This window comes from Rhamphochromis longiceps, linkage group LG20 (assembly GCF_057381845.1).
Source record: "Rhamphochromis longiceps isolate RC_006_pf linkage group LG20, R_longiceps_female_GT1.1, whole genome shotgun sequence".
In the NCBI taxonomy this organism is placed as follows: Eukaryota; Metazoa; Chordata; class Actinopteri; order Cichliformes; family Cichlidae; genus Rhamphochromis; species Rhamphochromis longiceps.
The window spans coordinates 24437536-24459241 of record NC_140576.1 but is presented as its reverse complement, the minus strand read 5'-3'; the positions used below and the strand labels follow the sequence as shown (position 1 = coordinate 24459241).

At 41.7% G+C, this 21706-nt stretch overlaps 1 protein-coding gene across 1 annotated transcript; it reads left to right on the top strand.

Annotated features, from left to right (window-relative positions):
• Positions 1 to 21596, top strand: rbm38 (RNA binding motif protein 38). Its single transcript, XM_085393112.1, has 4 exons — positions 1 to 510; positions 1968 to 2091; positions 5313 to 5367; positions 20210 to 21596. The coding sequence occupies exons 1-4, from the start codon at positions 289 to 291 to the stop codon at positions 20559 to 20561; spliced, it is 753 nt and encodes a 250-aa protein (XP_085249238.1). The 5' UTR covers positions 1 to 288; the 3' UTR covers positions 20562 to 21596.
• Positions 21597 to 21706: the final 110 nt, after the last annotated feature.

The window sequence follows — 21706 nt, the reverse complement described above, 5'->3', positions numbered from 1 at the left end:
GCTCGTCTATTGGACCAGAAACAGAGTGGGCGCATGTAACCGCCTGTCCAAGCCTGGAGACTTTGCCTTTTTTTTCCAGGGACGGGAGACAAGAGGGTCCAAGACAAGTACACATCTAAAAGCGGTATATGTGAGGCAACCGGGGGCTGCGAGTCAAGCCATGGACGCGCTGTTGGCGTTATTATAGGCTGTCGGTGACCACAGAGCGTAAAGTTTCCGCTACTGTCGTGTTGTGTTTTTTGTTTTTTCCTTTGTGTTGCGTTTTTTTTTTCTTTATCTTCAAGCCGCATGAGTTCACCGCTGTTTTTAGGTCAGCTGGTCGGGGTTCCGTTAGAGATAATGCACCCCACCATGGAAAAAGACACAACTTACACCAAGATTTTCGTCGGCGGGCTTCCTTATCACACCAACGACGCTTCACTTCGGAAATATTTCGAGACTTTCGGGGACATCGACGAGGCAGTGGTGATCACGGACAAACAGACGGGAAAATCCAGAGGATACGGCTTTGTGAGTCAATCTAAGTTCATCTGCCTTTTCTCTGCTAGAATCAGAGAGCAACTCAACGCATGTAGAGTGAATAAACAAAGCAAAAAAGAGCGTTTAATTAAGGTTTTATCAGCAACTTCCAATCTAATTAAACGGAGGGCGCTTAAAGCACAGTAGCCCACGTCTGTTGTAGCTGCTAATCAGTTTAAAGTGACTTTATCTTAATAGTTAATTACATTATTCTTATGTTTTTCATCGGAACCTTTTTTTAATGTGTGTGTCTCGGGCTTGCACGCTGCAGACACTGCCACTTTGTTCAAGCAGGAGCCATGTGCAGCGTGTCTGGTGGTGACAGTCACATGCCAGAAGCATGAGAAGCAGGTTATAACTTATAAGTGTGTCATCAATTATCTCCACTCTCCCCAAGTACAAATGGAAGCTCGAACAGACACAAAACAAGGACACACACACCCACACAGATACACTTGAGTTGGTAATAAGCTGCTGCAGCTGTGGGCAGATGTCTGTGTCGTCTGTGTGTTTGTGTTTGTGTGTGAGAGTGTGTGTGTGTGTGTGTGTGTAGGGTGGGGAGACGGGGGTCCCTGGACTCGGAGGTGTGACATGTCAGTTGGCTCTGCAAGATAAGGCTGCAGCAGTTTCATGTTGACTTCCTCCCTCACAGCCCTTCCCCCCTCTGCCAGGTTGGGTTTTGGTTGTTTGTCTGAGTGACTTTGAGTTAATGTGTATTGAACTTCAGATTATCTCTACCTACTGCGCAGCCAATGAGCTGATCAGCTGAAGCAGCCATGTGTTGAGCTCCCCCCCTCCCTTTTTTGAGAGTTGGGTAGCAGCGTGCTCATTTCATACTTGACGTCTCTTTAGAGGTCTTAATTCTTGAACCACAGCGATCTAAAAACCATTCACTGCTTTATGTTTGCATAAAAGTCCAGAGTCTGATGCTGTAAAATGAAAGCAAGCATAGCTGTTTTACTTTCACTGTTCCACTTACTGGCAGTGGAGCCTGCAGCTGTGGTTCTGCATTGTGGTGTAACTGCACTCTGTGTGTGTGTGTTAACCTGTATCACCCCTTCCCAGTTTCTTTCTGCCCACTCCTCAACTCAGTCCCTCAAGGTAGATTCTAGCATTTCATCCTTGGCAGGCCAGGGTGAAGGAAAAAAAGTCTGCCTCCTACACTTCAACCCACACCAACACAGCTGAAGCTCCACTGGCAGCTTTAAAACACACTCATTTCTCCTTTCATGTAGTGGAGTCAGTGTCCTGTCCTGCAAAAAAAGGAAGAAAAAAAAGATTAAGGAGACGAGGACAGAAGCATCCTCAGGGTCACCCCTCTGTGTTGCTTCATCCGAGTGCTCATGCTGGCATCCAGACTGTAGAGAAGCTTTCATGCGTTGCAGTTTTGTCGGTTTAAGAGATTACATGAGTGGTCTTAATGTGCAATGCTGTGACGCTGTCTACAGGTGACCATGGTGGACAGGGGGGCGGCAGAGCGTGCGTGCAAAGACGCAAACCCCATCATCGACGGCAGGAAGGCCAATGTGAACCTGGCGTACCTGGGGGCGAAACCTCGCAGCTCACAGTCAAGTAAGCATCGTTAATCTGCGTCTATTTTCTTTCTTCAAAAACTCATCAAACAAGAGGTAGCACCGAGCTTCTTTTTAATCAAATGCTATTTGAAGGTTTGAAAAGGTGAGCTTTAAGTGAGTGGTTTTGGTGGTTTGGTGAGTATTTAGAGCAGTGGTTCCCACAACTGGTGCATGCAACCACCGGCAGGGGAAGGACAACCAATAAAAAACGTGAAGTGAAACTCATTTGAATAAGTGTGTTTTTTTAACATTTTTTTAAAAAACAAAAAACTAATTTGCTGATGCCAGTGTGAAATTCTAATTCGATACTTTTTTATTGGTAAAGATTGATAAAAATTGTGGAGGTTAGACGTGACTTTCTTGACGTTTCAAGTTGGGAATGGCACAAAAAGTTTTAAAAAATGCTTATTTAGAGCAGGGGTCCTGCAACCACGAGAAACAAAAATCTTAGTTGATTTAAATTTGGCACCTCTGGATGACTTTGAGTGCTGCTGCTTAAAAAAGTAGAAAATATTGCTTTGTGGAAGTGCAGTTTGGACCACTTGTATTTGCGCATCTGAGATTCACTACTGGCTTAAAAACTTCTTGAATGTTTTTAAGGATTTATGGCACCAAATAAGGTATATGAGGTTTCCACAGTGCACTATCACTAGGCTTATTTAAAAAATATAATTTAGTAATTTGAGGACAGTATGGTCGCGTGTAGGTGAAGACCATCACCTCATAGCAACCAGCCTGCTGAGGCCTGCATGATCTCTCTGTTCTCCAGCATCCTCCCACAGTACAAAGATATGCATGTTGGGTTAATTGGTGATTCACCGTAGGCGTGAATGGTTGTCTGTCACCCTGTGGTGGCTCTGTGACAGACTGGCGACCTGTCTCGGATGTACCCTCTCCTACAGCCTTTGACCTTGAATTGGATAAGTGGAAAAAAGGGATATAATGTAGCAAATTGACAGGCAGTGGCTTCTAAAGACTTCAACGTGGAAGAGATAACATGTTTGAGATTTACAGTATAGTAAGCCACAACAAATACTTAGTTTTCTAGATTATATGGGGGTGGGGGCAGAATTAGTCAGTGACAGTAGCACAGGGGAACCTTTCTGAAGCCCATGTAAGTGGCTGACGGTGTTTCATATGCAGTCTCTGCTCTTTTTTGTTTTTTTCCCAGAGACAAACGTTCCCCCATATCCATTCTGTTACTTTCAGGAATCTTTCTCTAGGAATTTGCCAACATTCGTAAGTCCTTATACCAACGCTGTGGTTATTAATTCTCATACTGAGATGATGATTGTTATTCTCTCAGTGAATAAAAACTTTCAAAAATTGGAGAAAAAAGTAGCCAGAAATCTACAGGAGGCGTCTACAATGCTGAACAGGCCAATCACAGTAGCTGCGGGCTGATTCAACACGACATGTAGTTATGTTACTCGGGAGGTGCGCGTCAGGCTACGTTGGAGGTTTTGGTTACGTCGTAGGTTACGACTTAGATTTCCCGCTGAAGCATAAATTGGGCATCACTTCAAGAGCAGACACTGTTTATCAGTCGAAGCCTTGAGTGCCAGCTGAAGACAAGCAGCTGGCACTCAATGCTTGGGTACCAGGTGCCAGCTGAATAAATTCATTCACAAGCCACCGTTCTGTGGATGTTGACGAACACGGACGTTACTGAAAGAATAATGTGAATATGATAGATCATGAAGGTGAATATCGCAGCCTGTGATAGTCTGCACGGAAGGCTTGGAATAACACTTATTTGCATGAAGACCCTGGTTATGATCACATGTCCAGGGTACGTGTTGGCAGATTGGGAAACTGCATGTTATAAACATGTTATTCAGGTTTTACCTCATTCTGTCACAGCTTGTAGTTAGCAACTACATTAAAATAAAAAAAACATAATAGGGAAGTATAAAGGAAGCAGAATATTGTAAGCCTTAAAGTGTACTGTTACTTTTAGTTTCCTTTACTGAGAAACTGAATCCAGCACACTGTTTGTCGTGTGAAATGTAAAAAAGCTGCAGGTAGACAATCAAAAATCTGGATACTGTTGAAATATGAAGTCTTCTTGTGTCCCATGTAAACAGCACATTCTGAATAGGATCAGACTGATTTACAGTAAGTGTGCTTCTAACCAGCTAAAGGCCTTCTACGTTGTTGAATGAACAAAGGCAGCAAATGCTCTCAAGCAGGCTTCAAATCTCTACATATTTACATTTTACTGAAAGGGATGTTGACCCAGAGCTTTGTGGAGGACAAGAGAAATCACAAAAAATATAAATATATGCTTAAATGTGACATTAGTTGGATAAATCATGGACGACCACTGGCATGCTCGTCGCCCCAGCCAGCTGCTTATTCCCACCATACATTCGCTCCTTGTGTGCTTGAGTTTACGCACAAGCTTTTGCGCTGCTGGGCTTTTTCAGAGATAACCACCACCGCACATGTTTTGTGCTTCCCCTTCAACATCTGGGTGCACACCAGACCTTGACAGCAGCTCTCCCTCACTACTCCGTTTAAAGCGTGCTGGCTGAAATGCCATAGAGTGTAGGTGTGATTGACAAACAGCGGTGCCAACAACAACTGACTGTGTGTCCTTATTTCTGGGCGAGGGCTGCGACGCAACTCCCCAAGCATGCAGCTGATGGGAGATGGCAGCGCTTGGTATTTTGTTATTGTGTGCGAGAGTAGCGAGAGAATAGGAGAGCGGGGAGAAGGCGAAAAAGAGCAAGAAGGGGACGGGACTGTTAAGAGCAACAAATAACAGTGTGCCTGTCTCCTCTTTGTCCTGGCGAAGGAGGAGGGCTGATGAAGTCATGTCAGTACAGTAAAAACGAGGAATGGGAAGGAATAAATAGCTGCAGGAATGTAAAGATGAAGTCAGAGGAGGTGCAGAGAGGAGGAGGAGGAGGATACATTTCTCCTTTCTTACTCAGTCTCAGCTGATTCCCGATGAAGTCTGGAGGCAGGGAGGTCACAGATGTTTGTGAGCAATAGAGTGCATCATTATTTGTATGAGTGTGTATGCTGGGGGAATAACAGTCGGTCTGTGATACTCCCGTATACATGCTAACCTCTGAGAGAGAAAAAAACAGACAGAGAGGGAGAGAGCAGCTCTGTCCTTGTCTGCCCGTCTCTTCTGTTGTTTGTATAGCCAGTAGCTAAAATATCCCGCCTTACCGCTGCCTCTCTCTTTGTCTTTGTCTCTGTCTGCAGGTCTTTCTGTTGGAGTTCAGCAAGTCCATCCTACGTGGGCTCAGAGGCAGTATGGGTAAGACGGGGAAGAATCAATACCACTGTTTCCAACACTCTCTCTCTCACTCTCTCTTACCTGCCTCCTCCTCCTCAACACAATACATTTCACTCCTCCGCCCTTGACATTTGTGAGCACTCGCTCCTTTTCTGCACTTGGGTCTCGGTAGTCGCTGGCACTCTGCAGCGCCTCCAGAATGTATTCGACCCTGTGCCCGTTTCTATATCGGTGCACTGGCTTTTGATGTCTTCTGTTGTCTCTCTCTCTCTTTCTGGTCCATTAAACCCATGAGAAGCTCAATTCCGAATTTCACTCATGCATGAGTTGGGCTTCACTGAGGCAACAAGCTTTTTAGTCAAACTTCCCCCATCCCTTCTTTTTCTCCCACTTCCACACACACACACACACACACACACACACACACACACACACGCTTCCTCACATTCCTTCCTCTCATTGCATCACCGTAGTGCCACTCATGAGTCACTGTGTAGTTGTGTAATAGAAAGTGGTGTTTTTAACACCCTTTAAAAACCCTGAACATGATCCCAACTGGCTGCAAGATAGAGACTGTGGCAGGAAACCGGAAAAACAAGAGTCTATAAACATGCAGGTGCTAACATGTTTACTGTGCTCACTGCAGTTAGCTGTGTATATGGATACCCATAACAATCAATAAAAGTTTAATCTTGGTTGTTATGCTGACCCTCGATGTAGGAGAAAGGCAAGTGTCTGTCATCACTACATATAGCAACACCAGTGCCTTCTAGTTAATGGAGGCAGAGATATTTTATGTGTTGTTATGTTATTTGGTGTCTATTTAATACAGCAAGCTTGTAGGCAGCAGCATTTATTACTGCAAACAACATGAAGGGCAGTTTGCATCCCTTTTTTCCACCGTGATTCTGACGCTGATGACAGACTGCCTTTATTTGAAGTGTGAATTTATTGCCACAAGGTGACAAGACAGCAGCATTATAGCGCAATAGTAGTGACACAATAAAATATCCAGTGACACAGCGTGAGTCAAATGTAAGCACAAATGTAGCCTAGGCAGTGTTTTCCCTGAAGTTTTAAGTGTAACACAACTGCTCAACACTATTTGGTCTTCCTGTCATATGGAGTGAAGCTAGCAAGCGCTCCAGCGATGCTCGGTTGAGTTGTTTACTTTTGGCTTGCACAACACAAACCGCTAACATGTCCTCATAACCCTAGCCCTTCATAATCTGGTTTTATTTAATGGTTTATGTTTGCCTCAAATGTTGAAACAAGTTTGCTGTTTCCACTTCCACCTTCCACTTCCAAAAATTTAGGTAGCTCCCTTTTTAAGCACTCCTGCTCTCCCTCTCAGACATGTCTGGGCTTTGCTTTTGTGCGTGTTAGGGATGTTTAATCTATGGCATTGCTATACCATTGGTATCATGAGATGACACTTTTTATGCTGAAACATTGTGCTGGAATTATTGTGGATGGTACGCTGTGGCACAACCCTAGATAACATGCAACAGTTAGCGCAACTACCATAATCAAACGCTGCAAACATTATTACAGAACTTTCCATGTTTGACAAGATTACTCTCTCAAAATTCACACATCTTGCAAATAATGATTAAATGATGCCACTGCAATTGTGTCCATTTAGGTATTTGCCTACTGAAAGAGTTTTTAACCAACACAAACATGCTACCCCAGGACAGGAATAGGAGAAGCGTTAAAAAGATGGGGAAAATACAGTATGATAAGTACAGCCAGCAGCTGCACTAAACACTTTTAAGTATTTTTAACACTCGGTTTCACTTTAATTTCCCTTTAAGTAGTTTATAATCTGTGTGGATGTTTGCACACTGATGCTTCAGCCCTGCACCTGATCAGAGGTGTTGTTTCTTATGAAATATTGTACACTTTCACTAAGTCAGGAAAAAGGCCTGTTTTGCAACTGGTTTCCAACGTCACGGTGTATGTCAATATCTCATGTATCAGAGTACAAAGGATTTAATGCCAAATTACTAAAGAGATGAATGGCAACAGATGTATCGTGCTGGTGAGCTGGTGCTGGTTTCTTGGAAAGAATCAAACCTTTCTGGGTTTGTGTAATTCACGGGTGACAGACGTTCTCATTCAGTGTCCCAGAGTTTCAGTGTGAACAAGAAAGGAAATCTTAATGACTCAGTTCCTGAGTAAAACAAGGGGGGTGACTCATATCATAGACTGCTGCAGACAGTAGAGAGACGGTGCAGGTTGAACCCAGCTGATGTGTTGTTGTTGATGACTGGATGGATGACTCTTCTTCTTCTTCTGTCAACACCTACTTAGTCTTGACTCAGATGTTTGGTGTATCGCCGGTGAGGAGGTGATCTTAGGAGAAGATGTTACCAACTGTCACAGTTGTTGATTTTGTTTTGTGTGTCTGGCGCTGCTATTGACTTTTTGAGCTTCATTTCAAAATCAAATAGCTGCTATTTTGGTCTTTGGCTGTCACAAATCTGAAGTTTTAGCGATGGGATCTTCTATATTTTAGAGGTATTTTAAGGAATTTACAGGATGTAGCGTTTTGGAAATGATCTCTTCGCTCTGATTTTCTGAAGGCTGACAAGTTCCGATCCTGCGGCTACAGAAAAGTCCATTAAAAACCTCAACTGTTCTGAGTGCTATTAATATTGCAGTCCTCAATTTCTGAATGAGTGATGAGGGAATTGAGGCTGACCCAGATGAGTCTATGAATGAGTGATGAGGGGTTGATAGAAAGTCTCCCAGAGTGCGAGAGGAGATTTGACGCAGAGGGAGTCTTTTGTTAATCTCTGCTTGCAGGAAGAGTCACAGTTTGACACCTCAGACTGAAGAAAAACAGCTGAAAACATCACCTGGCACAGCCCAAAGGCAAACACAAACCACAGGTGGCACTTTGTTTGTTAGGGTTAAAACACCTCCAAATTCAGGCAGTGTGTAATGCGTGTGTGTTTTGCAGGTGGCGGTTTAATTTGCTGAGAAACTATTGGGACATCTGTGAAGAAAATAAATGAGACATATGAGGTGAAGCAAGAACACTTTCTGTTTTCTGTCAGTATGAACTGAAACATTGGATTAAAAAGCACATTTGTTTGGTCTGTTAACAAAATCCACCAACAGGTAATTTTAAACCTAATTATCGAATTATACTTTTTATTTCACACTGTGGTGTAAAATACTAAAACACAGTCAAGGTAAAGTCATCTTACATATCAGGACATAAAACATCATCTGGCCCTTGGCATCTCTTAAAATTAGGTAAGTGCAGCCTGTGAAGAACAACAACATGTCATACTAGATTGTGTCATTATTTATTCAACACAAACTAAACCAAAAATGCAGAAGCAGTGTGTGAAAAACAAACAAAGCACTCCATGATTAAATAGATAGAGCCACCTTTATCAGCATAACTGTCTGTTGCATCACTTTATGGAGATTTGCAGACTTTGACTGGGCTATTCTAGAGTTTTTGGTGTGTTTGGGATCATTTTCCTGTCGCCATCACACAGACCAATGTTTAGGTGTTGAACAGATCCCCTCACGTTTGACTCTAGAATACCATACAAGAGTTCATGGTCAACTGAAAGGTGGCTGAAATGTTCACAAGTCCTGTGGCTGCATAACAAGCCAAGATCCCCCCCGGTCTCTAAATGTGACAGTGTGCATCATGGCATCTTTGGTCTCGTCTGTTCAAAGGACATTGTTCCTATTGTGTTGTTTTCCGATTCAACTTTGAAAACCTAAGCTGTGTTGCCAGATTCTATATAGAGAAAATGGACTTTCGCCAGGCATGACTGAGGCATGTAGAGTCTGAGATGTAAATCTTAGTTTTTTTGCAGTTTCTCTGAGCATTTCACAGTTGGATTTGTTGTTACGTTCACTCCTGGGAAGATTATTGGCACATTATGTTAACACACATCTGAATGCTCCAGACCAGCAAATTGCCTAAACCTTTGCTTTAATAGAGATGGCGAATTTGCTGGAATGTCCAGACCCTGGAAAACTGGCAGCAGCCTTGAATGTTTGCCACTTGTGAATAATCTTTTCCACTGTAGAATGATGGACTTTTAGAGGGCAGCAACAACTGCTTCTTTAAGATCACTGATGATGCCTTTACTCCTTGGCATTGTGTTAACGCACATCTGAACACTCCAGACTGTCAAATTGTTAAGCCGCTCTTACGTCCGTCTTGTAATTGCTATGAAACCAGTAAGGGTGTACTTAGTTTTTCACATTATGTCATATAATAGCAGTTTAATATTTAATATTTTACAGTTAATCTTAGATTGTATTTACTAATTTTAAGACCTGCTATGAGCCGCTTATATTTTATAGTTTTTTTCTATTTAAAGCATTAGATTTGAATGAGGGTATACTCAAACCGACGACCGGATGATACTCCAGCTGTGGGCTTTTATTTTGAAGAGTTGCTATTAAAAAGCAAATTGTCACAATTGAGAACTGAAACTAGCAAATGCTGGGCTGTTTTTGTGTCATAGCTGACAAAGATGACTAATTTCTGACTAATATTGTTGGTTTGGTTTAAGATATCTCAGCCTGTTCTGCTTTGATTTCAACCACGCAGGTTTTTTTAATCTCATGTGTGCAACAACTGTGTGCATGTCAGTGCTGAAAAAAAGTGAAACAAATACATTCGTTTTGAGCATTCCCCTCTGTTTTTTCCTCTCCGACACTGTAAACAAAGTTGAGTTTCATTGTTCGAGGGTGTGTTTAGGGAAAAATCTGTTGCAAAAGAAGAAGCAATACCAGTGTCTGCCACAGCGTTAACCTCAGGAGGTCTCAGTGCACCACAGCTGCAGGTTACTGCCTTTTTCTCAACAGGAAACTGTCTATTTTTGAATTACTGCTATTACTGCTAACGTCGATTTTTATCTCTTTGGTGCAGATAAGAAATCAAATCTGCTGTTTGAGGAGGGCGTTCTGATGAATGTAGGATACCACTGCTACTGTTCTGAATCCACCACAGTGAAACAAGCAGACAGAAGGAGACTTGAGCTAATATTGACTCTTTAAACAAATGTGAGAGAAGTTGTTTAATCTGGAGAGCAGTTTTGACAGAAATTACATGTTTAAACTGGGGATAAATAAACCTTGCAGCCTGAGTAATGTCTAGATTTTTCAGTTTCTTACGTGCAAAGGGCACATCTGTCCCAGCTCAGATCTCTGTGCTCCGAGGCTCGATGTGTCTGTGACATGATCAGTATGACTGCAGTCAGTTTCAAACATTTCTTGGCTGCATGAAGGACTTTTATTTTAGGCTCAACTAAAAGAAATAGTCCAAAGTTTAAACAGGGTCATGCTGTTGAGAAAGAACAGTAGCTTTTCCAGTCTTTAATCACAAGATAGTTGGGCATTCACCGTTTTTCACTTTAACTGAGGGTGTCTTTTCTCTCTGATTATAAATCTAGGACTTGTTTTCCCTAACTAATGATCTTCATATTTAAATTTATTGAACTGATTGGGATCTTTTTTGTGTGTGTAAGATGTTGCCGTTGTCACAGTTTCTTTTTTATTCTGCATTTTTGCATTTGTGTATGCAAATATACACTTTGTTAGTTCCACCCATTCAACTAGTTGATAATCAGCCAATCATATGGCAGCGAATCGGTGCATTGAGGCAAGTAGACATGGACAAGACAAGCTGCTTGAAGTTCAAACATCGGATCAAAATGAGAAAAAAACAAAGGTTATTTAAGTGACTTTGAACGTGGCATATTGGTTGGTGTCAGACAGGCTGCTCTGAGTATTTCAGAAACTGCTGATCTGCTGGGATTTTACCACACAAACATCTCCAGGGTTTACAGAGAATGGTCCAAAAAAAGAGAAAATATATCCAGTGAGCACCAGTTCTCTGGGTGAAAATGTCGTGTTGATGAAAGAGGTCAGAGGAGAATGGCTAGACAGCTTCAAGCTGATGGGAAGGCAGGAGAGAATCTTTAAATGCATATCACCAAGTCAGCTAGCTCATCAGCTAAGAACTGGAAACTGAGACCACAATTCACCAAAATTGGACAATAGAAGATTTTCAAATGTTTTGCGCTCATGCTTGTGCAACAGACAAATCTGCTCCAACTTTGATTGTAATTGTGATAAAATGTAGTTTATAATTTATTTTTGAATGCACTTTCATTAGAATTTGAAAAAAATGGTGAATTATTGTGATTTATTAAAACAAATAACCAGTGAGTCAAGGAGGCTTCAGTGATAAGAAATTATGCATATTCCTTTAGCAGAAAGGTTATTCTTATCATTTTAAGTGGTAAGTGGGGGTTTGTCAACAAAGTCCACCTATAAGCACTTTTAAATGTCACTAATTAAAAATTCTGTAAAAGCAAAAACAAGGATCTATGTGCCAGAATGACAGCTCCCTTCCAGTGATAAAAACCTACCAGGTGTGTTTCAAATCAGACTATTTCTTGGCTCAGAGCAGTAACTTAAACAAGTTCTAGCATGATAATTACGAGCTTTAGAGGAGCTAGTGGGTGAATTTTAAAGTTAATCAGCGGCTGGCCGTCATTTCATATTTAAGGGACAGATATGAAATTCTTCTCATCTAACTCAGTGTGAGAAAAGCAAACAAACATGTTTTTCCCAAACGTCAAACTACTAGACATAAGATTCGTCTAAATATATCCCCATGCCTTTTGCTGCCCCCTGTTCCCACTTCACCATCATCACTGTGGGGCTCCCAGTGGGCTTTCTTCCTTTGTCTGCTCACACAAACTCACACAGTAAACAGCAAATATCAAAAATAAACTCAAACAAAGCGCAACTCGCTGTCTGCTGCTTTGGCATATTTGCTTTAAGTTTTTAGAGGACAGAGGACAGACTGATGCCAAATGTGGCTTTGAGGTACAGCTGAGTTAGGGTGGAGGGCTGTGGGGGAGCATGTTCTCATATGAGGGAGGAGGGCAGGCGTCTGTCGCCCATAGCCGCCTGCTGTCTGCCTTCAGCACCCAGAAGCTGCAGCAACATCGATGCGGTTGCTTGGCAGAAGTGAGATTCTTTTTTTTTCTGCTCGTTAATTTCTTTTAAGTGAAAATAAAGGAGGGTGAGGGAGATGGATGTGCGGTGAGTCTATTTAAGGTGGAGGCGTGGGGGAAGGGAGGGGGGACTTCCTGTTGAAGCAGTGGAACAGAGCAGTAGAGGATGGGAGGAGGGGGTGATAGACTTAAAGCACACCTGTGGGTGGATGAAGTTGTGGCTGGGTTCAGTGAAGCTTCAGGGTCGTGTGATGTGCGTTTATTATAAAACGCTCCTCAATGAAACATCAGGAAATCAGTGAACGGCCTCAGCGGGCGCCAACGTGTCGACTTGTTTAATATGTTCACATCCGTAACTCCGTATCTCTCCCTGTCTGATTTTCTTTTCCCATTCTTCCTCTTGTCTTCTTCCCCCTTTAAATAATCCTTCTTTCTCTTTCCTCTCAGTCTGCAGTCATCACTCTTTCTCTGAAGGGGGGTTTAGGTAGACGGCGAACCCTCAGGTGGATATTTTTCTTACCCAGGGACCCAATTAGGAGCGACACCTCTGTTGGATGAAAAGCCTCATTTAACAAAAAATGTAAAGAGATGGTGTTGCAAGCTTTTCAGAGCACACAGAGCACAGTTGTCTGTTAAAAGATGACACATTTTGATCTCTGATTGCATCTTTTTCCACTTCTTCCACATCGGGTTATGTTTTTTTTTTTCTTCTGATGTGCATTTAAGTACTAAAGTCATCTTCCCATCCTCTGTCTCCCACTGATGCCTTGATGCTGACAAATAAAGTGCATAAAATATAGATCGAGGCCAGTTTTTAATGAGCAGTGACTTCGCATTTCAGGCTAAATCAACACTTCTGTGTTCCTACAGGCGCCTCACAGCAAAAACCTGCCAACCTGCCAGAAATGTGACAAGAGAAAGGCATGTCTTGTGTTTGCATCATGTAAAGTAATCCTATGACTGCTCAGAGCTACAGCTGCCACCGTCAGACAATTAACTGATTAGCCATCCACTGATATTGATTCATTGTAAATTACTTCCACTTAGTTGTGAGGATTTGCTGCTTCTCTGTGGTTTACATAGGGGTAAACTGAACATGCAAACAATTTAAAACAAACCACTGTGAAGACTTTAATGGGGATTGTACTCACCCAGAAGGTTATTCTAGGAAATTGATGAAAATAACTATTGGTTTAAGTCTTAATCAGAGCAGAAAAAGCAGAAAAATAGCAAACGTTGTTCTCAGTGAAGTTCCCAATTATGGTTGTGAAGCTCCAGCTGCTATAAACAACTATTTAAAATATTCAAAATATGCTCACTTCATTAGGTATACCCATTTAACTGCTCATTAATGCAAATATCTAATCAGCCAATCATGTGCTCAGTGCATTTAGCCATGCGGCTATGAAGAGACGACATGCTCAAGTTCAATCTGAGCATCAGAATGACAAAGGTTGTTGGCGACAGACAGGATGGTCTGAGTATTTCACAAACTGCTGGTCTGCGGGTATTTTCCTACACAAACATCTTTAGGTTTTTCTGAAAAAGAGAAAATATCCAGTGAGCGGCAGTTCTCCAGCTAAAAAATCCCTTGTTGATGCTAGATGTCAGAGGAAAATGGCCACATCTCTGGACAGTAACTCAAATAAACAAGCACTGTAACCAAAGTGTGCAGAAGACCATCTCTTGAGTGAACTGCACATGAAGCTGCAGAAGACCATACCATGTGCCGCTCCTGTCAGCTAGAATGGAAAAAATGCTTCCTCGTCTGATGAATCTCAGTTTCTGCTGTCACATTCAGAAGGTAGAGTCATGGATCCATGCTGCCTTGTATCAACGGTTCAGGCTGCTGCTGCTGGGGATTTTTTCTCGGCACACATCGGCCACATAGGTTAAAAGCTTTACTTCCACGGCCTACCTGAATATGATTGTCAACAGTTGCTTAAGTGTGTCTCCACAGTTCATTTTTAGCTCTGTGTCAACATTAGAGAGCAACCACAAATGGTCTGTACTCTCTCATTTATCAACATGATGAATGTCAATCACTTTATGTGCACACATCTGCAGACACTGGCCTGAGGAAGCAAGATTAGGGACTACACATAACTTAACAGCGAGCAGTTTCATTCATAACAGGTTTTCTCAGTATTACACTGAGAACCAGCTACATGTATCAACACAGAGTAATCTATAAAGGAAAAGTTATAAACATGTATTTTGAGTTAAATATCTTCGATATCTTCTTTATAACCCTTACAAATGGGTACATTCACATTAAAATTCTGAACAATTCATTGGATGTGTGTTTGAAGTAAAATTTTTACATCATTTTGACAGTTCTGAACATTTTCTTTTCTTTATGGATGAATTTGGGCTTACTTTGAAAGAAGCCATGGCTTGAAGGCAAAAAAAAACTGATGTAACATCCTTTGAAATCTTGAAATCAAAAGCTGAAAGCTCCTTATTTACTTGATGATTATATTTGATGTCATTAGGAAGCTGACAAATAACTTCAAATGAAAGCTTTAAACCTGGAAAAAGTTAAAGCCGTTAAAGTATATAAATGCAGGTCCGGAACAGGATATTTTGAATGTTTTTTTTATTCGTGCAACAAGTGAACGTCAGATGGAAGTGAGATGGCGTTCATTAGACTGACATGTGCAGGATTAAAACTCAGGCGTGAGATGGGTTGAAGTCAGGAGACGTTTCCTTTTTTTGACATTTTCTTCTCCGTGTCAGCCTTATTTGAATGAATCAGATTTAAATGTCTTGCTTGCTTGCTGACATGTGAGCTGAGTGTCCGGCGCTGATGTTGGCCTTTCTATCACTCACCCCCCCTCGAGCTGCGTGTGTGTTTATCGACAGAGGACGGAGGGTCATGCGTGTGTCTCTCCATGAGTGTGTGTTTGTGTCTTTGACTGACTCACTCTCCTCACTTCTCTCATCTGTACTATTATAAGCGAGGCTGTCCTAAGGCATGAGGGACATGATGGCTGATCCTTCACCTCTCAGCATCGCTCGTTCCTCGTCTAAGGAGTCCCGACCTTGAACCTCAGCAACAACAAAAAAAACCCTCAAAAAACAAATAAACCCCTTTATGGATGTTTGGGTTTTTATTCTCTTTGGTCAGTGCATCCTCTCTCTTTCATGGCGCTGCCTGGTTTTGAGAAAGGACAGCGAGGGGGAGTGCAGACGTGGAAGATGGCTGTGAGGGAGCGAACCCAGAGAGGGGAGGGAGAGCAGAGTCGGTGGAGGTTATTCTGCTCTCATGGGTCTGTTAGTGAGTGCACACCCATGCAGCTGCGCCAATTAGTCCTGCCATGCTTGAACCCCCCCCCTCCCCCCACGACACACACACTCTTCTAAGCTGCTTAACTAACTACACACAACCTGTTAAGTGTGTGCATATATTACGTTTCCTGCGTGTTCACTTCTTCGGGATGTGGCGTATTCGACTGTGTGATTCAATGTGCGCGCTGTAATTTAGAGTTTGCGTGCCTGTCTACGTCCCCTTTGAGTTTGTGCGTGTTTGTGCGCATGTATAAATGTGTGTTTGACAGTGATGCGATGATGCCAGGCACGGGGAGAAGAGAGGCGAGGCACAGCTCCCACTCGTACGATGCCACTGTCACATTGGATCAGTCAGGCCGGTGCAGGCAGGCAGCGGCACACAGCCGTGGGAATGACACTGCACTTCTGCTCCGGGGGGATACGAAATGGGATAGAGAGGGGTCGAGGAGGCAGGATGCTGCTAGCTTCAGCTTTGTTTTGACTTTATATGTTGTTGAAACCGTGCAGATGATGATCTTCGTCGTGCCAGCCAGAACTTCAGCAATTTTGTTGGCCCTTCCTTCCTTCCTTTTTTTTTAAAAAATTGAGTAAAGTTTGTAAAAAGTTACCAAATCAGAATTTTGTAAGACTCAAATCAAACTTTAATGATATTTAATAAATTATAAACTCATTTTTTTCTTTTTAATTTAGTAATGAGTTTTTAATATTATAGAAGAAAAGGAATGGTTTTCAGGGGTTTTAAAGAAGCAACAGAGTAGAGGAGTCACATATTTGCAATTTATAAATACACCTGATAAGAAAATATCCCACATTTTTGTGGTTAATGTTTTAACACTGCCTGTGTATGCATGACACCAGGAAGCAGGAATAAAAGCCAAAAGACCAACTTCAAAAACAGGCAGTGGCCTTAAACTTAAAGGCTGCCAGTGAGGACAAACAGCGAAGGCAAGGTCCAAAAACTGGCAAAAGGTCATCTGTGGGAAAGTACCAATGAACACAAGAAAAGAAAAAAACAACCCAAAACCCCACAGGAAATCTGAAAAGCCACAGGTGGAACACAGGAAGGATATACACTGAAGAGGGTGGCTGGTTAATTTGAAATACCTGTGAAAGACAGCGCAGATGAGACTAATAATAAGGGAGGGAAGGATGGAAAACTAACAAATCCAAAACCATGAAAATGGTCATGGACAGTCTCGTAGTCTCAAGAAGCAACTGAATTACAGACCTCAGAATCAGTTTCACTTATACTGCCTTTAGTGGTATTTTAGTGGTATTTTATTTACCCATCGTTCTTCTTTTGGTCCTTTTGTCCAGTTCAGTCGCACAACTAGTTAAATAAAAAACAAAAACAACTTTCAGAAATCATGAATCAGCAGTAGTTGAAAAAAAAATATCAAATTTTCTTTCTATTGCCTACACCAGCCAATCAGACTAAGCCTGCAGCTATCTAGCATTAGAGCTCTGGTGATGAGGGGGAAACAGGTTTGTGGATTTTGTTTAGCGTGACCAATCAGAGGGCACGATAAGTTAAAATAAGTTCAAAAGAAGAGTTCAATTTGATTAATGCTTAAAATGAATATATGGATGCTGTATTTATACTGGCAGCTATCCTGCACATACTGGCGTGTGTCTGTGTGTTGTGTATACAGCACAGTGGCTGTGTGCAGACTCAGTGTTTGTTGTGTAATCACACCTGATCCCTGCTCGCTCTCTCTGTTTAGGGGTAAGCAGGAGCAGCGGCAGACCGCCTCTCACTGCTCCGATCACCTGCTCAGACGCAGTGACAAGGTTACTGTCAGGTTAATGACTCTGACTGCAGGCTGTAGTGTTAAACACTGTCATGTTCTGTTGTTTTTACTTAAGCAGCGTAGCATAACCTAGTTCCTTTGATATGATCGCTGTTGCTTTTGCCAGATGTAACTGAGGATGTTCAGGTTAAGTGGGCAGCCTCAGGCAAGGACATGATTGAATACAAGAGGACAGTGGAGCGCTTTTTTCTCTCATTATTGTTGTGGCTCCAAGTGCAGACAATCTCATACCATGCATCTATTGTGGCAGCTTGTGTGTGTGTGTGTGTGTGTGTGTGTGTGTGTGTGTGTGTGTGTGTGTGTGTGTGTGTGTGTGTGTGTGTGTGTGTGTGCACAGGTGTCAAATCCAGAAATCATATTTTGGAAGCAAAACAGATTTTTTGAAACATAAGCCAATCCCGATAAGAATAGTTTATTGCAATTTAGTGTTTCTTACCTAAATGTTTCATTAGGATCAAAGCGTCTTTTTTTTTTTTTAAACCTTTTTCAGGCAGTGTGCTAATTAAACTTAAACACAAGGGAGGCGATCTATTTTAAGGGAGCAGAACTGATAATTGCTTTTTAAGGAGGAGGAGAACCTTTTGTAGGACTCAGTATTTGGGGTATAGAGAAAATGAGCATTTGCTAAAGAAACTGTGAACGTAGAGCATCTCGTATTACCATCGCTTTAAAAATCAGACCTCTCAGTGATATACAGAGTGGCAGCTCTGCACACATATTTCCCTGATGTTGCCATTGGATATTCAGACAGAAATGGATGTTGTCAGGCCTGTGTGTGTGATTTTTACGACAATCTTTTAAGTCTCAAGAGGAATTTCAGCTTCATCTTTTGTCTTTGCTAACCACTCTGCCCATACAAAACATGTACTGACCTACATTATTTTTATTGTTTTTCTCTATATCTTAATGGTTTTTTTGGTTATTTGTATGTTTGTTTGTTTGTTGCATGAAAAAAGGTTTTAAAATTGGCAGAAAAGACCCAGAAACTATAACGTTATAGGCTAATTTGAGACATCTGCACTAACATCAAGTGCAACTTGTAGGATATACATTTAAAAAGATATAATAAATAAGACTTAACGCCAAGCAAAGCTACATGTCAGACCACACACTGACTTGCATACAAATTACATAAGTTAGCATGTGTTTGTAGTACGTGATGCTAATGTATTTACAGTAGCAATGAAAAACATGCTGGATTATTTAATTTTTAGCATTAGCAAGGTTTAGCATTTTAGCATGCTAACATGCTAATATCAACTGATTTACAGTAGAAGCCGAAATAATTATAATTTCCAACGCAGAAACTGAGGACAATAGTTCTTAAAATGTCATTTAAGTTTCTTTTCTAGCACCTACTGTGGCGTACAGAGGAAACCAGGCTGAGATATGAGCTTTCACTGGGCCATTGATTCTTTTCTTTTTCAGCCATGCTGTTGTAGATTTGCCAGTGTTTGGGATCATTGTCCTGTTGTATGACCCAATTTGGACCAAGCTTTAGCTTTCAGGCAGATGATCCTACATTTGAGTCTAGAATACTTCGGTATACAGAAGAGATCGTGTTCGACTCAATGACAACGTGGTGTACAGGTGCTGTGAGTGCAAACAACCCAAACCATCACCCCCACCACCACCGTGGTGTGCTTGACAGTTGAAATGAGGTGTTGATATGAACACAGGGCGGTGCTGATATGCTGTGTTTGGTTTGCTTCAAATATGGTGGTGTGCATTATGGCCAAACATCTTCACTTTGGTCTTGTCTTTCCAAAACTCTTCTGCTTTGTTCAGAAGCAACTTTGCTGCCGTGTACTTTATGGGGAGAAGAGGCTTTCTCTTGGCAGAGTCAGTCAAACAAATAATACTTATTCAGTCTTTATCTGATTGTGCTATCATTAACTTTAACATTTAACATTTAACATGCTAACCGATGCCTGTAGAGCCTGACTGACTGCACTGTATCGTCAGACTTTGGAGTGAATTTGATGGGACATCCACTCCTGGGAAGATTGTGGCATTTGGTTGACATACAGCTGAATGCTGCAGACTAGCAAACTACCCAAAATTCTGCTTTTTAAGAGTTTCTCACATTTATTGATGATTGATTTATTGATCAAATGCACTTAATTACACGCACCTGGCACATACTCTCCCTCTTATCTACTATGAAAGCAGTAAGGCTGCAAAATTCCATAAAAACTTGCTTTTTCACATGACTCCCAAAGAGTTCCCCAAAACTCTTAAACCCCAAAAGATGCTGTTAAACAGGTATGAGTGATCTTAACAATAAACGATAATGAAACAATAAATAAAGACTCATCAGTTACATTTACAAATGATATGACAATTTTCAACAAAGTCCTACAGACCTATCCTTGTAACAGTTGTGCTTCAGTCAGTGTAATTTTTTTAATGATTTCAGTGATTGAGTTTAAAGAATTTACTGAAAGATCATGAGAAAATGTGTGTAACATATTATATGTTTATATATAAACACATTAAAAACGAGAAGTCCCACGTTTATTTTATTATGTGTGCTTTAGTGTTAAGCATATTAAGTGTATATTTCTGTTTTTACTATAGAACAATATGGTAATTGATTTCTTGACTAAAAAATTAATATTTATATGATAAATAATTGAAATGGTAATAGAGTTGCAATAATTAGTAATTTAATTACCGTTTTGTAAAAACCAGATAATGAATTACTTAATATTTGCTAACCAAACATGTGTTTCTGTGTCCCTCCAGGCTCACTCAGCAGTACGTCTACCCCCAGACGTTCCTCCAGCCCAGCCTGCTGCTCCATTCTCACCTCAGCCCGACAGCAGCGGCTCTCACCTCCCCTTACCTAGACTACAGCCCCGCCTACACGCCCTATGCCTCCACAGGACTGGAGCAGTACCCCTACACCCCATCGCCATCACCCTCCGCTGGCTACCTCAGCTACACCTTCTCCCCCAGTACGCCAGCGCCCACTATCACAGCATCACCAACCCCTCCGGCTGCCATCCATCCTCCCCTAGCTGCACTCACTGCTGTGTCTGCTGCACCGCAGGCCTTCCTCCACTACCCTCTGCACCAGCCAGACCGCATGCAGTGAGCAGCTCTGAGCATGGCTGCAGCTGCTGACTTGATGATTCGAAACAGCGTGACTGTTGACTCGTGACATCATCAGGATGAGACTAGAAGTGGAAGAGAGTGTGATATAATCAAAAGGGCTTCTCAAGAGCACTCTAGTTCCTGTTTTTTTATTATTATTGTTGTTGTAATAGTTAAAGAAAACGTTCTATTACTATTGTCATCAGCATACACTCTGAATGTTTTTCATCAGTGGCAGCACTCAGAGACTGGAATTAGACGACTGGTAATTTTCTGGATGTTTCTCTTGCTGCTGAGTTCGGAGGCAGTCTGACTTCGGGGTAAAGACAACGAGAAAATATGTTTGACATGATGCTGTGGCTGCAGTTTTTCCAAAGGTACTGAGCTGAATGCTGGGCTCTAGCCAAGCTGGGAGTCAGTTCCTCCTTCAGAAACACAGCTCCAATTACCTCCTCTTCAAGGTTAACTTTCTGTCTATGGCCTTAGAGATCTGTCTCTGTACTTAGTTCATTTTGTCATTTTTATTAGTCTCACATGTGAAACAAACAAAATGTTTATTGTGTTCCCTTTTGTTCGTTTTCTCCACTGCTGGCAATTTGTTATGTAGTAATTACCACAGAATATGCAATATTAATGACAGAGGTGGAACATTAATAAGGTAGACAACACTGGTGTAATATTTTTGTGTAATGCTACTGCTAGATTGTCACTCTGAGATCGACTTTCTTAACACTTCAAGCATATTAGCCATCACATGAAGTTCCTGTAGCTGCTTTGTAGGCTTTCTCAACTTTTGCAGCAAAAGCATCCTCGGAGTCGGTCTTTATTCAGTTACTTAGGTGTCAATACAGATCAGGTAAATGTATTTGGATGTGGATGTCCAAAAGTGTGTGTATGTCCATGTTTGGTCTCTGTGAGTGTCAGCGAGTGAGAGACATACGGTATAATGCAGTATATGCTGGTGTCAGGTCTGAGCTTCTTTTCTAGCCTCTTGTACTGATCAGAGTTGTTTCTTTGTTTTTGTTTTTTCCTCGAATGCAGAAATCAGAGAGATTCTTTAGTCGTGATACTGCAGTTTCCTGGTGCCGCCGCATCATCTTAGTAGTCTTAAAACAAGCCATACATCACATCTTAAACAAATATGCA

Coding starts and splice junctions, on each gene's coding strand:
- rbm38 (XM_085393112.1), top strand. CDS start 289: ATGAGTTCACCGCTGTTTTTAGGTCAGCTGGTCGGGGTTCCGTTAGAG. Junction 511..1,967: donor AATCCAGAGGATACGGCTTT/GTGAGTCAATCT, acceptor CGCTGTCTACAG/GTGACCATGGTGGACAGGGG. Junction 5,368..20,209: donor TGGGCTCAGAGGCAGTATGG/GTAAGACGGGGA, acceptor GTGTCCCTCCAG/GCTCACTCAGCAGTACGTCT.